Source organism: Aulonocara stuartgranti (assembly GCF_965226115.1).
Source record: "Aulonocara stuartgranti genome assembly, chromosome: 11".
Lineage (NCBI taxonomy): Eukaryota > Metazoa > Chordata > Actinopteri > Cichliformes > Cichlidae > Aulonocara > Aulonocara stuartgranti.
Genome location: NC_138947.1, coordinates 15,795,592 through 15,814,172, shown reverse-complemented (window position 1 = coordinate 15,814,172; position 18,581 = coordinate 15,795,592). Strand labels below are relative to the sequence as shown.

At 41.3% G+C, this 18,581-nt stretch overlaps 1 protein-coding gene across 1 annotated transcript in view; it reads right to left on the bottom strand.

The window, feature by feature from the left end:
* erfl3 (Ets2 repressor factor like 3) overlaps positions 1-17,983 on the bottom strand; it is a 73,526-nt gene extending 55,543 nt beyond the window's left edge. Inside the window, exon 1 of the mRNA XM_082550384.1 lies at positions 17,294-17,983. Coding sequence (XP_082406510.1) covers positions 17,294-17,315 — 22 coding nt within the window. The 5' untranslated portion in view covers positions 17,316-17,983. The remainder of the gene's footprint in view (positions 1-17,293) is intronic.
* Between the last annotated feature and the right edge of the window lie 598 nt (positions 17,984-18,581).

The window sequence follows — 18,581 nt, the reverse complement described above, 5'->3', positions numbered from 1 at the left end:
GGGCTGCGAGGGGGACACAGAGGGCAGAGCGCAGCGTGTTTATGTGTGTGCGCTTATCCCATCGTAAACAGGGACAAGAGACACATGCAGTGTCACCGCCTGTCACCACTTTCTCCTCTTCCCTTCACAGTTTCTGCCCTACGCTAACTTCTTGTGCCCTTGCCCTCGTCTCGATCCCCTCCCCCATCCCCCACCCCCCACCTTCACCTCCTCCAGTCTCTTTCTCGTCCTCTAACCCCAACCCACTTGGTCAGCTTGTTAAGCATGTCTCCTAAAGCTGATTAAGTAGTGTTGATCAGCCTTACGTAACACTCACCTCGCACAGACACCGCTGCCAGCCAGCAAGTCAGCCAGCCAGCATACCGTCTTTCTGGCTCTGTGTATGTGTGTGCAAGAGATTTGGAGAAATCAGAGAAGGAAACTACTTCAGTGAACATTGCACTGCATGGTGTATTTGCAGTTGCAACAAGCACACGCGCTAAGTCAGTGCATGATCTCATTGATATGAGCATATCTGCCCCACAATGCTGGAGCGTGCACTTAATTGGGGTCTTCCCAGGGTTGGACAAACGAGTGTCTGCTCCTGTTGCATGGTGTGCAGATAATCACTACTTATGCCCCTCTTAGCACTGGGCTGCCAAGAGAGGCAACGCAACCCCTACACTGAAGCACACAGACATACTTGATGTGACAGACCGAAGGCATAAATGAAGAGAGCGCAATCCTACCAACCACAGGGGTGTGCACACACGCACACACACGCATACATGCGCTTTAAACACTGTTTTGGTGGTGCAGGTAAAGAAAGCCCTGCACCAGATTAATTGGTGGGGTGATTGAGTTAATGTGGCAGTGCACACAGGCAGGTTAAAAAGGTTGTCTCGGCCGGCTCCTCTCCTCTCCTGGTTTGCTCTCGCGCTCTGCCTCATGGGAAAGATTAGAAACCTCAGCTGGAGCAAATAAAGCTGGACGTTATGCAAGAGTAAGAGAGAGAGAGAAAAAGCGAGACAGAGAGAGAAAGGCTGATGATGATGTAACTTGAGAGAAGAGCAAAATAGAGAGATGAAGAGCAGGAGAGAAAGAGATAAAGAGACAGAGCTGTGATAAGAGCAGATGACCAAGGTCCATTGTAGCCTGAAATATGTACCCTACTGTACTATATGGTTCCAGCCACCCTTCTAAACAATAGCAGCTGATCTACACTGCTACGCAATGAGCTCAGCTGTAAACACACAGCTGCCCTGCACTGGCAGAGAGCAGTCCTCTTCAGTCTTGCACATCCTTTGCACCAACAGCACACAAAACCAGACTAATGCATAATGTAAGGTCAATCTCAGACTTATACTTGGTTTCATTAAGGCTTTCCTGAGTGACACATATGGGATTGTGTTCCCCATTTAACCTACAGTGTGATTCAGCTGGGCTGTCAGACCAACGCAGAGAGGCAGGGATAGTGAATGCAGTGGAAGTAACACTATCCCACTGCTTAAATTGTAAAACAGATAATATGTGAATAATGGTTACTGAAGTGCTGCAGAAGTTAGAATATATCATTATTGTGATATAAAAGGGTTGTATTTATTATGTTCAATTTAAATTATCACCTGAAATGCACTGATGGTGAGACTTTGATACCAATAATGATGATTGTGTTAATTAATAATATTTTTCTTTAAGGAGAAGCAAAGACCAGCTCTTTGTCAAAAGTGTCTTTGATTATTTGCGAGCAAAAAGGTTATTCACACCAAGATAAATATCTGCCCTGATATCATAAATTATCTTTTTTTTGGTGGGGGACAAAGAAGATCTAACCTATCCTACTGGTCTTACATCTGCTTTAACATTTAAAATCACTTAATACTAGCAGTAACCTAAGCCCTAACGCAGCAATGGTAATATAGTGATGTGAACACATTACATTTACACTCTGAAAATTTTACATTAGATAACATAATAAAGTAACATTACTCTGTCTTTGATATAACGTTATAGACAGGTTAGTAAAGTTCCATTACATTGTTGTATTTACATTGTACCATAATGATTTATGATTTTCAGAAAAGTCTCTGCCTGGTCTTTGAAATCATAGAGCAACACTGTCACACTATCACCAGTTGGTAATGTTACAACGTAGCGAAACAAAGACCAAATGCAATTACATCATCTGTTTGTGCACCCCTGGGAAAAAAAATTAATATTCAATCAATGGTAAGTTAACTAAAGTGCGACAGGCTGTTAAGTGTTGGTAAAATGTGCTGTCACTGTGATATCCTGCTTGCCCTGTGGTCCTACACTAATTTAATCAAGTGCTCTTCTCTCTCTAAATGCACTGAAGTAAACATCTAATCCTGACACTAAACCCTCTATCCTGGTGTTGTTTAGAAGCTGCTTGGATTCCACATTATAATATTATCAACACAAGAAATCTTGATTTAGCTGATAGCTTATCATCCAGCAAGGCAGCTGATACAATGCAAATAAAATTATTGCTAACTGGATGGTGTATTTAGAACTGGGATATGTGGGGTGAATTAATTGAAAACAATTCCATGTCAGTTACCATTTACTCAAAGTAGTTTTGTTTGCTGCTCCTGCTCTCTAATTTACAACTTGTTGACAGGTTACACGGGGACAGGAAAGTCATTCGAAGGAACATTTATTAAAAGCTTTAACACAAATACGAGCCAGAATGACAGCAGAAAGTGGGTGTTAGAACAAGGACCGGGTCTGGACAGCATGATAAAGTCGCATGTTATTCATACATAATAAAGTAAATGTTCTTCTTCCGCCAGAAAAATTGTTATAAATATTTATCAACAGTGAGCTTACCCACTTCATACACTGGTGATGTGAAAACCAGCTACAATAGATATACTTATTAGTGGATGTTTCAAGATTTGTACTTTTTTTTCTTGGCAAACTGCAAATTTAAAAAAAATCACAGGTGTGAGGAGACACAGAAAGAAGACTATAAGAGGAAGGAAGTGAAAAACGAGAAATGAATGAGCGATGGGGAAGGAAGTTCACAGAGATAAAAGACTGATTGGAAGAGAGAAAGAGAGCACGATGAACTTTCTCCCGTCAGTTAGTATACTGTTATGTAAGAGCTGAGTGTACACACACCGATTACCTCCGCTCGGTAGGACTCATAACATGAGGCGCAATCTCCCTGTTTGTGCTTGTATGTGGCGTGTGTGTGGGTGTAGGGATGAGAGTGTGAGCATACAGTGGTGATACCTCTCAGTTACATGTCACGCACCCAGACCTGAATTCACATATTGTACCAATGGCATACATGAAATCTATTGTCCTGAGCGCTCAAATGGCTCTGATCATCCATCCAGGCTGTAAGGTGGCACTGGGGGTTTCCCATGAAGCGACAGCTGCACTGGCTTCTGGTTACACCTCCACAGCATACAACAGACCAAACTCAATGTATTTACACAGTCTCTGTGTTATAAAATATGAATAACCGGAGGGAAATAACTGCAATAGTTTAAAAGCTAGTAAAAAGTTTAGAGGGATATCTCAACCACACGAGCCTGCAATTTTTGCTGGTGAGCAGCCATAAGCTACAGAGTGATGCGTGATGAGTGAATCGCTTTATATGTGACACCTGAAAACAGCTGCACAAGTCACAAGTCAACTTGAAGCAAATAATCCCATACTGGGGCAAAATATTGATAGTCACCATCTGATGACAAACTTTACATCAATTGGACCTGAACCATAGACACTAAAAAACACAGATGTAGCTTTCTGGATGGGAAAATGAAACTAACGAAGTGCTTAAAGCAACATTCGTTCCGAAGGCCACCAGATGGCAACAGCTGTGGTAGCAAAAAGATTTGTGGTCCTACAGAAGGCCCATAAACCTCTGTAGGACCAGAAGTCACTCAGCAGTGGCTCATTCATACAGAATAAAAACTTAAATCTATCTATGGTCACCCCATGTGTCAAAAAGACGGATTAGTATCTTGCTCACTGGTTGAGGATCAATCATAAGTCATTAGCCAATGAAAAAGCGATTTTATAGTCAAACTTTCCTGTTCACATCCAGGCAGAAAAGCTCATCTCAAAGGCTTCAAAAGAGGACTTCACAAACCAATGGGTGACATCGCGGTCACTGCATCCATCTTTTATACTGTCTATGACCCAAATCTAGAAAAACTGAAACTTTCACAAATTAATAGCCAAATATTAGTATTAACCAATTTTGAAAATAGATGGTATTTAACAATGTCCATGGCTGATATTTTTCTATTGTGTCATATGACTTCTGCTCTGGCGAAATGTTGAAAAACAGCATTTTCAAGTATGAAAAAATAATCTTTTGAAAAATGAAAATAAAAACAAAATGAACATAAGCAAAGAGAAAACAAATCAGTTTAGCAAAATCATCTACTTTCAAATCACTCATCAGAATTTAAATTTACAGAAAAAAATCTTACAGTTAATCTGTTTTCATCCTTTCATCCATCCATCCAGTCTTTCTTTCTTTCTTTCTTGTCATTCTAGTTGTTTATTCTACCTCTTATATTAATCATGCTGTTTGTTCAGGTTTTAAATCTTTACATTTTATACGAGTGTATTGTATTTTTTATTATCATTAATTAATTGTGGTCTGTGAAATATTGTGTAATTACATTACACAAATAAAGTGTATTATTATTATTATTATTATTATTATTATTATTATTATTATTATTATTATTATTATTATTATTATTATTGTATCATTAAGGCTATTAGACAAATCTGTAACAACCAAGAAATTCACAATCGGTTCATTCCTGCAAACAAGTTTACTTCAAAACACCGACATCAGTGAGTCACACGCATGCACGGATCCCACGTTCCCACACACACCTCTGCACTCTGCCTCCACTCACAACTAACCTAAGGGAAAGAGTGTACCTTAGCACAGACCCTGGCTAATTCCTGGGCCAGACAAACACAATAAACCTACTAACATGACGCCTACACTCACGGTGAGGATACTTGCTGGGGGCTAGCTGGAGAAAATGTATGAGACTACAAAGACCCTAGTGTGAGTATGGGTAAAAGCAGTTCACTTAATTTACAGTAACAGCACCTCTAATTCATTTTCTACGGTCTTTCTCTAGCCTGCAGTCATGAGTGTAATATTTTGATTGGCATCTCTCAGCAAGCTGTTGATGCTGCACTTAGGTCTTGTTTCCAAGGCAACATGTATACAAAGCATTACTATTTACCACAAATGCACATGCTAGCAGCTGCAAACCAGACATGAAATGTTACTGAGAATATGCAAATAAAATCTGCTTGTCTACATCCACAACATTGATTTGCTGCTCAAGATTTATGTTGCCATTGCTCAAGTTATTACTGTTATTAATGTGATATGGCCAATAACTAAGGTCCCAACACTTGAAGGTAGATTAGCTTTTAATTAGTCACACATGTAGCTTGCTTGAATTCCCACATCATTCTCTTAATGATCTCTTACTGAAGATGAAGCACCTTTAGCCCACATTATTATCTATCTTCACACCTGTGGTAGCCCCTGTTTAGCTCACTGCCTTTTACTGCATTCTTTGAAGCTTTAAAAATCCCTCTGCTGCTTTTGATTCATTCTTCCCTACTTTCATTTTCCCTCTCATCCTGTGACTAGTCAGGGGATCTAGCTCACTGTTCTCAAAACCTTTAATCTGCTAAACCAACAATCACTGCGTATATGTACAGTATTAGTATAGTATGTGTGTACGCCCACCCGCATGCAACTGCATGCCTGTTACGTAATTTCCCTGGGCCACATCTGATGCTAAAAATGGACGTGCATAAAACTATTGTGACCTAGGGCAGGACTACTGTATGGAGGTGCTGCAGCACACACAGAATACAGTGAGAGCTGAGCCTGCTGCTTAACAGTTAACCACAAATTTAAGTCTCAGAACCATTTCCTCAACTAAAAATCCAACTTTGGTATTGTTAAATAATAGATTATTACTCAATTAAGATTTGTACGAATGAAATACTAACTATTTTGCAGTATATACCAAAGGAATCATATTTAAACATTTCAATCCTTCTGGATATTTGTAAATTAAAGATAAAAATTGCATTAGGCAATCATTATTTAAACTCTATACTCATGAATAGACAAAATGCTTGTTGTGGTTTTGTCAAGGCAGTTAAATGTACTGGCCACCAGCAGAGCAGTGAAAAGTATCAAAAGAGTATTATTTAAAACTTATAAAATTCCTCAGCTAATTCTCTTCAACGGGATGAACATTATGGCACACATAATCCTAACTAACCAGGTAGTATAACAATATGATAAGAACAAGGGACTCTACAAAATGCGGATGAAGAAAAGCAACCAGAGCAGCTCTAAAAGAACTTGTAACTGAGAAAGTAGCTGTGTCTGCTGTTCACAAGTTTTAAAAATGAGACCGCTTCTGTGAAGGGCGCTCACAGCAGGAAGCTCCTCCTTATTCTTTTGTCTTTTAATCCCAGAAGCAGCTTCTTCCACCTTAACAGCAGGCATAAATGACTGCATCTGTATGATGACAGAGTGGCAGTGAGCAAAGCGACAACTGCAGAGGGTATATTGGCACCTTTAGCCTTATGACAGACTAGTGACCTGTTCAGGGCGTGCATTGACTCTTACCCAATGACAGCTAGGATAATTTCAAGCCCTCTCCCGTGATCCTGACATGGTAAGCAGTTAAGAATATGGATGAATGGATTAAAATATTAAAAATCTTTCTCCATATATAGTATATTCTATATACTCTTGACATAGGAATCAGCCACTGTAAACATTTATAAAGACTCACTTAAGCAAAAAATAATATAGTGTCAAACCCCAGAGTGTGAAAAAATATATACATAGTTATACATATTTCTGGTCATACTAGACAACACTAACTACAAGGTAACTGAAAAACTGATGTAGCATAAACCTCTGTAAAGTAGAGAATGTGCACCTCACTTCTCAGGTCAATGCTAAGTCTATAAGAGCATACCTGCATGGTCAAGAGGCAGTCACATGCACGTGTCTGCTCAGCAGTGCAGCTTAATGTTAATAAAAATAAGGTTTTCCAAGTGGCTGTCTTGCACAACAGTGCTGTTAAAATTATATAAATTGGAATTTAAAAAAAAAAAATCACTGTTCTTGAGTAACTGTGATGTTTCTCCAGCATTAATAATTCACTCAAATGTCAACTAACCAACAGCGCAACTATCTAAAAAGTTTGAGTGTATGTTTGGGTCGCTTAAAGAGTGGAGAGTGGTAGAACATACAAGACTGGCTAGCGCACACTTATGGACAAACCCCCTGGGAAATGTGTGATGAATCTGTGTGTGTGTGTGTGTGTGTGTGTGTGTGTGTGTGTGTGTGTGTGTGTGTGTGTGTGTGTGTGTGTGTGTGTGTGTGTGTGTGTGTAGCACTGATGGTCATCTCCATCATTAAAGTTTTATCATTCTGCTTTCCTATAAATACCTTTCCAATGATCCAATGTATTATTCAGTTTCTTTTAGGCTGGCCTACACAGATACACAGGCGGAGGACCAGACACACAAAACACACACCTGGAGAGCCCAGAAAAAGCCAGCGTCCTGCAGCGAGGAAGTCTCATGAACATTTAAGAAGGTGGGCAAAAAAAGTCCGATTTCTCTCCAGCCGAGAGCAAAATCCAACACATTTTATTCTGCTCACACATCTTGGGAGAAATTCAGTACTGTGCGTGTGTTTATGTGTACAACATATGTGTTTAACTTGGACTTGACTTTGAGCTCCTTCTTTGAATTTTCAGGCTGATTCATGAAGGTGAACATTAGTCACAACCTATTTCAGATACATTTTGACCGTGACAGACAGTTTTTATATATTACACGAGCCATGTTGGCAGACAGCTGAGCTGTATCTACTTATCTGGTAAATCAGTGGTGTCCAGTGAAAGAAAAAGAGACAGTGTAGGGTGACATGAAGCAGGAGAGAGGAGGAGAAAGCTAATGGAAGTGGAGCTGCCACTGGGGTATTAACCCATGGATTGGTGACACAGAAATGAAAGTGAGAGGGAAGAAAGGATGGTGGGATGGGAGGGTCAATCGATGCCTAAAAAGGTTTTACTCCCCTACAGGGACATGTGCATGTGTGTCTGTTCGAAATGAAAACATTCTCTTTCTCTCTCTCTCCTGGACATACACACACTTTACAGAGTGACCCCATCTGGCTGAAAAGTCAGAAGTCAGGCTAAAGAGTGGGATTCAGCAGCAGTCCTTTGATTTAGGGTATATTAGCATTAATGGGTCTAATTTTTGTCTGATACAGTGAATCATTGTGTTTCTAAATCTTGTCCATAAGAGAAAGTTGTCTAAAAGACAACATCAGATTAAACAGAAACTGCTGATAAAAGATAGACAATAGCCTCGTGCCACAAAAAGATCTTGCTACTATTACCGGATACATTTGCCTAGCAATTATGGGGTGTTTGCATGTACACACCTGCAAAAAGCTAATGTGAACTATTTGCCTGTGCTCACAGTGTTAACCCTCTCAGACTCAAATTAAACTTTTTGTTGCTAATGCACAACCAAGTCCTGCAGTGGTACTTCTGAGTAAAAAAAAACTCATAAAATATGTATGTGGGGTAATCAGGTAGTTCATTTTTAACTGTTGCAAATCGGCAACGCCTGCCTCGAGAGGGTTAAAAGAGGAGATTTTAAATCTGAAATATAATTAACAATGCTTACACAGAGGAAATCTTTCTATTAAGAGCAGTTTTTATTCCATTCAAATGCACAATGTTTACCTACGGTTAAACTACTGCTGTCAAAATACACATAACTTTCCCGCTCACATGCTTACTCTATGATGAGTTGGCTCAAAGTGCAAAATAAGCTCTGACGTACAAAGCAGAACAGGTCTGAACATGGAGGAAGACAGACAGAGAGAGCCAGCAGAGCGAATAGACAGACAGGAGAAAGAGGAAAGACTGGTTGAAAAGAAAACTCTAAATGTGATCTTGCATTCCTTACATGGGGTGAAGGGAAGGAAGGAGAAGCGAGGAAAAAAGAGGGAGGAAGGGGGAAGGGAAAGGTTGGTTGGTAGAGGAGGAGGAGGAGGGTGACAAGAGAGAAAGTTTAACTTGGCGCCAGACAGCATTTCAAAACCCGGCTGACAGCCAACCAAACAGGCACGGGCACACACACACACACACACACACACACACACACACACACACACACACACACACACACACACACACACACACAGCATCAGCACTGCAAGTGGCACAGAAGTCCTTTTGGTGACTTCCCATCATCCAGAATTAGATCAGATATTTGCCCTCTACCCCTGCTCCCTGGGTCCAGCACAGAGGCAGATTCCCAGATAAAAATAGCCAGGGGAACTATTCAAACACTGCTGCCTTTCTGCAGGGAGTGTCTGCTGACTGCACTGGACTTAAGAGGTTAGAGAGGGGTTAGGAGCTCTACTCAGCACCTCCCTGAATCAGAGGACAGTGGTACAGTCCGGTCGGTGCCACACTTACACACAAGCTTTTTCACACATTAGAATCAGGCCAAGACATTGTGGAAAACTGCTCTTTCTCAAATGTCATGCACAGCACGAGGTACTTTCTCACTACTGGAAATACTCTGGTTTGGGCAAAGTTGCTGCCTGGTTAGAGCGTGCAGGAGGCAGGAACCATGGTGCCCACTTCCTCACTGTGAATACACCAGACAGTTACTTGGCACTGTTCTCACGCAGGGACAGTCGGATATGACAGGTTGATGATTTCAACCCTCTGCTGTTAAAATATTTTTTTGGCTTCAGAAAGCTGATAAAAAAAAAAAGTCTTTAAAATCAGGAAACAAAAGGAACAGTCTAAATGGCATGCATCAAAAATTATTTATACTAATTCCTTTTAAAAAAAAAGTCCTTTATTCTCTTCTTTATTTATACTCTTCTCTAAAGGTTGGGGATGGGGCTAGGGGTGTGGTTATCACTGATGATGACTTAGGGTTTTAAGATCAGGGTATTGACAAGAACTAGGGGCAGTTAAAGGTTTTGTCGAACTCATTTTATAGCTATAATGACATGACATATGTGCAGGTACTAAGGTGGGAGACTGCATCAGCAGGTTAGAAAACTGTTTAGTGTCCAATCCCAAAGGGGGTGTGGACAGAGGGCTAGACTAGTCAGAACCAAAAATACTAGTTGGTTATTTTATTAATGTATAACACCAGCTTAGAAGTATCAGCTACCTGTTACTTCTAAGATGTCACAATGTCGCCGGTACTAACTCTTCCTCTCTCTCTCTCTGCATGATGGGAAGTTGAAAACAAGCAAGATGTATAATAAGACGGGATGACAGCCATATGAACAAGCACAGTACAGTTCTGCAGTAGTACTTAGATTTAGAAAATGGGCTTCAATGCATCTGTGAAGATGGCACACAAACACACACACCTCTAGAGTTCAACTGTTGCCAGATATATCACTTTTTATGCTTCTGTGACTGAAACGCTAAAAAGGCCGAGTTCTCGCACATATGTCAGATGCAGTCTAGACCTACAAATTGCCATTATTCTACATGATGAAAAACAGAGGTTAAAAAACAGCATATTATTAAACATACTTTACCATACAGCTAACAGTTGCTGAACACATACATAACTGTTTGAATAAACACATTCACCTTACATGCAAGACCCACATACTGCATGAATTCCACATAGTTCTGATTGTTTTAAAGCTGTCCTGTTGTTATGAACCCGCTTGGTATGAAAATTAGCAGCCACATTGTGCGCTGACCCCTTTATGCCAAGATGCCCCCAGCAGAACCACTGTTATTGGGGTTAATCTAGATTACCAGTATAGATTACAACACCCCTGAGGCCGAGCCCAACAAAAACAGCAACCAATGGGTGCAGCTCTGTCAACAGAGGATTGCAACAAACTACTCTGTGTTAATATATGTGTGCAGCAGGCCAGGCAGTTGTGGTGTGGTTAGAGGAGATAATGGATGAAGGAAGAGGTAGCTAACTGACTAAGTGCTGTCACAGTGTTGACACCTTACACCCTGATTATACTCCAACTAGTGGAGAGGTGACAAGACAGGCTCAAACTTAAAGGACAGGTCATTGTATCGTGAGGATCCAAAATAAAACCTCTCATCTGGAAGGATCAGAGGAATAGAGTTACCTGGTTTTCACACAGGCGTGTGTGTGTGTGTGTGTATGGCATCAGACTCGGCTCAGTTTCAGTGGCGCCGCCGTCACCAAAAAGCCGTTACATACACCCACAAGTGCCGCTGTACAAGCTTTGTTCAACAAGTAATACCTTTACTGAGCTGGCCATCCAGAAACCTTCATGTACACACTTCATATTCTTCTACAACAACATGCCATTCTGTACCTCGCACCGAGTCAACTCCACAGCTCCGTAAACTCCCCGTATTACATTACAATGCACATGCATGCACAAACGCAGGCAGCTGCTGAACAGTGCAGGTCAACCCATGCACACCAACACACCCCTCTGCATTCTCAACATGTATTTTGATACCCATTTGAAAAGGGACCCTTGTCTGTGTGTATGTGGATCTGCAGCTAGCTTTAAAATAGAGTACAACTACTCTCATAGAATAACAGACACATAGTATCCTTATGAGGCACTGAAAATATCTCTACATCATCATCACTGTGTTCAGGAGAAGCTTGAAGAGATAGTAAGTGTTGTGTTTTCCCCTCATGTGTAATGCAACACAGCCGGCAACTATTAACCTTCTAAGCAGGAATGTGGGAGGTCCAAGAATTCCGATAAAAAGCAGCAGCGAGTACGAGTGTTTGTGTATGTTACACACATGTTCTTCAAAAGTGTTACACTTATCTGTCAACAGTTCATCCCATTCAGACATGCAGACCCACCCCATTACCACCTCTGACCAATAACCAATAAAGCCAATACCAGGGTCATACAGTGACCCCAGCCAGTGATCTCGTAGTAAAACTAGGCTCAGATTGCTACTGCAGACAAACGCACACGGCCTGAAGACACGCTTACTTAAGTTGCAGGGGTTTTCTATATAAACTTAAAAGTTCTTTAAGAGTGAAACCAAGATGCAAGAAGTTTTCTTTTTATTGTGCCACTAAAACAAAATAGCAACACTTACAAAAGATATGAAATATTAGAATACTAGATTACCATATTTATAAAGGTGCACTTGAGGAGGGTGTAAAAAATTCACAGGGGTAAAATACTGCACAGAAAGTGTAATCTGTAAGAATCTGTACAATAAAATAAACTGTTTTGGGTTTTCTCCTGGTTCAAAATGGGTCTTTTGGGTGGGGGCGCTGACAAAGCACGTAAGTGATTGGTATATATAATCTCAAGGCAAAAACACTGTGTTACCTATCTTAAAAGATATCTATGGATCTTCTTGTGATTTCTGACTGTTTGATAAACAAAAAATGTGTTTTATGCTTGATTAAATTAAGCCCACTTTATGCAAGCACTTAAAAATACATTTAACTGCATACCCAAACATAAGATCTGAAACAAATGGTGCCCAGGGTATGTAGTGCCTTTGTGAATTCGCTCTGTCCTCCTCCGCACACTACAGGACTAGATGGTCAGATGTGAGGTTAATGTGTGGGTCTCTGAGGCGGGGGTGGGTGGGCACGGGGGTGAATGTGCTGAGAGCGGTGCTGGACAGCGGTCAGAGGCGTTCGAACTATCAAGGGTAATGCAGCCTTGTTGGCTGCTGTCTCTCTCTGGTCTCCCTGGTCAAGGACTAATGATGGGGAGGTCCATTAGTGTCGACTGGCTGAGCACATTGTTCCCTTTGGTGAAATTCCTGGCTAAATACAGACATTTGAAGACGACCCCCCCACCCCACCCCCGCGCACGCAGCACACACACACCAGAAGTCATTTGTCAACTACAAAGCATGATATTAAAACTTTTACAATAAAAAAAGAGTGTGACACAGAAGAAGCTGCAAGTGCATTAGAAACATCTTGCTTAGAAAATCAACCTATTACTGATTGTAAAACAAGCAATATAAGCAATACATTAAGCTTGGGATGAACACTTTTTCATACAGAGAGAAATACGCCAACCATGAAGTGGCATATTTAATGACTAGCCTCATGTTATGGATGGGTCCGTTTACACGTTTTGTGGGCTGAGGTTTTGCCAACTTTTCTGCATCTTTCTCCTGCCATATGATGACATTTGAGCCACACTTTGAAAGAATATTTAACTCTCTGTGGCACCTCAGTGTTTGCTCGGAACTAAAGGAGCATGTGGACCTGAAAATAGGTATCGATCCCAGCTTTGGCAAATGGATTACAATGGAAGTGTTATTTGTCAGAAGTTCAGAGTAAGTGTTAAAATATATGTAACATTGGTGTCTCAATAAACACACAAACCAAAGCTTCCTGATTCTTCTTGGGTTGACAAATTTGACCACACAGATAAAGAATGAAACTGCAGACACTTCCAGTTTATTTTTATTTTACTGAAGTTAGTTTTGAAAGCATAAAATATAGGTCAAGTTATTTATTTATTTATATTTTCTAAAGACTTCTTTTTTTAAAAATTTTATGTATTTCTGTTCATTTCTTGTGCTGCACAGATACATTAGAATAGAATAGAATAGCCTTTATTGTCATTGTACAGAGTACAACGAAATTGGAGTGCCACTCCCTTAGTGCAAGATTCAATAATAAATATAAATGTAAAATATAAAAAGTACAATAAAAGGGATAAAGGGCTGCATAAAATTTTGGTCCACTATTGTTTTACTAACTTTAGCTTAATAGTTTCTAAACTATTTCTAAGAAGTTGTAAGTTCACACAATCAAAGTCAATTCTCTGCAGATTTACAAGCCTTTTCACATGAACAATTACCATGATACGACACCTTTGGAAAGTATGCTTCCTGAGCCTGATCACAGTAGGGCTCTGTCCCATAAAGCAGACTGTAAAACTGTACTGGATAGTAGGAGGTAGTGGTTTTGCTGTGGTCAGCACTGCAAGGGAGTTTTCACAGATAAGGCTAATCGCTGTGCTTATCATCACAGCAGTAGTTGAGATTGAAAAGCATATGCTAGCAATCACACATGTGAACCCACACAGGGAGGGATGGCGAAATATCCACTCTCAAATCATTGGTCACAAACAGCCCTTTTGTCTCCAGTCCTGCCATATCAAACTCCAGGGAAACAAGGAGAAGAATAAAACAGTCACATTTAAAACTGGTGACAAACAGGTCAAAATGTCCAAATTTACTTCACTTTTCTCTCTCACACACACACACATTTCACAGGCATGCTGAAGTGCGGTCTCTTCGTGTGTCAAAAGCACCTCCAAACTATGAGCTGCTCCCCACCATTATTATCATAAAGAGAGGTCTCCAGCCCCACAAGTCCACACACAATCACTCTCAGGCCCTGCCCCACTCCCACCATTGTCCCACACTCCACTCACACATACACACACGCACAATGGCCACTCCAGAGCCAAGGGTCCCACTATGCAATCCTGTCACACAAGGACACAAACCAGTCCTTATCACATCAGAGAGGGAAACGAATGATAGTGGCTCAAAAGTGGAGGAAAATAGGTGAGATACAAAAGCTAGAGTTCAGATTATGTGGTGAGTGTGCAGATAACATATTAGGGAGTTATTATTTTGTTTCTGTAAGCTCTTATCACCCAAGCTTAATCAATCATTAGCACACCCTCCAAGGGCCACACAAAGATAGATTAATGATGTGTGTACATACCACCTCACTGCTGACTAATGCAACCTGAAGAAAACTTGGAATGCTTGCAGCCAATCCCCCCAGACTACATCAAGCACTAACAAAGACCAGGTAAACAGCAGTGATTATGATTAAATGGGGATACTTTCCAAAACAGTAATCCTATCATGTATTCAGCTTAATAAAGCGGGCGTAGAAAACAAAAGCGTAAAGGAAGTGCTGGAGAGAAAAGAACGTAAGCTCTACAGAGGCAGAACTTATCATATGGGACATAAATCCCACATCAAACAGTCCCAGGAATGAATGATTACATTTTTCATCCCACACATTACCCACGGACTGCTGTTGGCTCCTTCCACATCCAACAAAAGAGTTAAGGGTTAAAGCGCCGATCACGAACGGCAGCAACAACAGGAGATCAGACAGATCAAGAGAGCGGCACAGATTAGCCAGTTCAATAATTCAACTATTTAAAGGTGCTGTTATAGGATAAGATTTGCTGTTACATAATGACTTTGAGATGAAGTGCATATAATTATAAACTACGGCTGAAATGATTAAGCAGCAGTATGAATCAAATTTGTGAAATCTGTGATGAATATCATGAGGAACAGACAACTTTTTCAAATTTTAAGCAATGCAAAACCTTAATGTTGAGCTTATTATGAAAAAGAAATTGTAGTCTTTTGATTTTTCACCTTAGGAACATTATTCTATTTAAATACCAATTCTTTTTTTTGTTTATTTCCTCAAGCTTAAAGACATCTGTTGTTTATCATATAGGTTAAAAAAAAGTGGAGTAAAATGCACAGACTTCTGTTATGTAAGGTAACACAGACAGTTTGCCTTAACTACATGCACAACAGTAATGTTTACATGTGCAGCCAACCTCCTAAAGCAAAAAAACCCCAACAAAACAAAACACTGATATTTGCTTAAAATGTTAACGAAATTAAGAAAATACGAGTGGTCATTTACAGACTGCCTCACCATCGGTGCACTCAAATGCAAAATAACACTGGTGGGATGTCTGTGTATGCTTTGGATCATGTCATGCAAAAGAGCCACAGTTAACCTTTTACTGAACAGATAGCAAACACAAACACACACAAGCAGCATACATCAAACCTATAACCTAAACCCAATCAATTTTTACTGCCTTCCCACATGGGCTCAGGCTATCTGCTGCCACACAAGCATGCATTTCCTTGTCATAAAAGGGCTACTTGTGGTGGGATGTGGTGTGATGTCACGGCAGCCTACTCAGGCTGCTGCAGGGAGTGTGTGTTTTTGAGTGAACGTGTGTGTGTGTGTGTGTAGGAATGTGGAGGGTAAAGGGGCTGCTGATGGTGGGGGAAGGGGTCCCGAGTGGGAAGTGTCCTGCACTGCTTGACATGCCCCCACGCCAAATGCTTAGAAAGTCACCACATTGTTCTGGCAGCAGAGCACACTTATTAAAGATGCAGATACACGCTTATTATTAAAATTATTTAATAATAAGTGTTTGTTTCTAAAGCTTGGACAAGGCATCAGATTATTTGCTTACTATTCGTAAGTTATGAGACTACTCAGGCTCTAGTTCCTTGTTATTGCTGTCTTTTCAGTCTATTTGGTGCGGGCATTTTGATTTAAGCATAACAATACTAAGATAAAAATCGTGCAAAACGCTAAACACTGCAGTATAATTGACTGAGATATACTTTCAGATGTTATCCACTCTCTCTTGAACCTCAAATCTCTTCACTTTTGCTGAAACAAATAGTAGCTTTGTGAATGGAGAAAGAATAGTTTAAGGCACACACTTTATGGCTAGTCCTCAAATAATAAAATGCATAGATGGCACACGAGTGTACTTCCACTTCCTCTTTTGTGCAGAGAAAAAAAATTCACTGGCTTCAATAGAGAAAGGGAGCAACAAGAACAAACTTATGCAAGCATTTCAGGAATTAGACAAACAGACACCCATACAGACCTCAGCTGACTGCTGGGAATCCCCCCCAACACACACACACACACACACTCCTCACTTCAAACACCGTGACAGACCTGACAATGCTCCTTACTGAGTTAATATCACGTTGCTACGAGCATACCTGCCTTCATCCAATCACCTGAACACTGCTCCCTCATCATCTCGTAGAGATTGTGCTTCTAGGATTTTTACTGAGCTCTCTGAAAGTTTCTGGATGGAGAAATCAGGTTGTCTGGGTGACACGGAGGATGTCGCTTTCACCACTGTACAGTAGTTTAACCACTTCCTCTTAAAACTGGAGTACAGTACTAACCTGGACCAGATTGCTATTACTTATCAAGCGAAACCACTGGCTGCTGCGCCGCTCGTGAGAAACGAGTCAAATCAACAGGTTTTCATTTGTGGCTTTCAGGCTGGAAGCGGGTGGTTAACTGTCTTGCCTTGTTAGTCAATCAGCTATGTGCCGGTAGTTACTGTGGAGCTTTGCAGACTACAGCCTCTGGAAGTAAAAAAAGAAACAATAAAATAACCGTAATAAGGGGAGAGGCGAAAGCTTACCAGTATCTCCAGGTGTTTTCATTCTTTCCGCTTTAGCTCTTCGGCAGGACAGCTAAAGTTTGCTAAACTGGGAAAATTCCACAAAGCTGCTTGTGGAAAGAAAAGTCAGTCTTTCGGCCTCTTCCTCCCGCTCTGCTTTCCAATCTCGTCAAGAACTCGCTGAAGATACGAGGCAAACTTTTACAGCTTCAGCTCCAGCGGCTCTCTCTATTCGTTAAGCCGCCGCCGGGCACTCTCTCCCCCCCAACCTCTATCTCTCGGTGCGGTCCTAAACCAGCTATCTCACAAGTAGGACTCGCTTTATGCCCGCACCTCGTCGGTCCTCTCGTCCCGTAACTCGCAGCCTCAAATCTGCTCAAGTTGCTCAAGAAAGACGGTCAACCGTCCCGACTCGAGCCAGGCGAAAAGTGTCGTTCTCTTCTCTTCCAACAACTTCTTTCGCTAACTGTCCGGTAGCTGTTTACTCCGTCTCAACCGCATCTTCGTCGCTGTTTGACATTTCTCCGCCGCGAACCCGCCTTACTTCTCTGACAGAAATTAACGTTAAAAAGGAACCTCTCTTTCTTCACGGACTTTTTCAGTCTTCCACTCACTCTCGCACCACTCGGCGCTCACTCTCTCCTCCCCCCGTGCCTCTCTCCGTCCTCGGAGTGTCGTGTTTCGCTCGTTCTCTTCTTTAGCGGGGCCCGCCCACACTGACGGGGGACGAGGAGGGAGGGGGGGGGGCAAACGTGGCGAGTCACGCCCCCACTCACCACGAGCCGGGACCCGGGCTGGCGTCACTGCAGCACGCGGCGTTGCCTGGGAGACCGTTACAGCGCGCCGCTGCCGTGGTGACTTCACGTCGAATCTTGCGGATAGAGAGAGGCGCGAGAGCGGCTTGACTCGCAGCGTTCATTTACGTCAGTCAGGTATCAATTAGGCCTCTTCCTATGAGGATAGATACACTTATTAAAGTAGAAAAACAACAAGAAAACGTCAGTTAGTGATTAATGCTGACATCAGGGGGCATATACTCATCTTTTTTCGCATGTTTTACGAAGTGAAACAAATTTTTAATCAGCGGTGGCTAACATATTCAGAAAAATAGAGCAAAAACAAGTTATGTACAGACACACTCGATTCTCACCTGCTTATTATTATTTCCATGGAGAATACAGCCTATCTATAAGATAACTCAGTCACTACTTTTCACCACCTCATAGCACAATACCTGTACTTCTTGTGGTTACATTTCTACCTATTAAGCTCCTTATTGTAGTATATTTAGTTTATCTGTATTTGTATT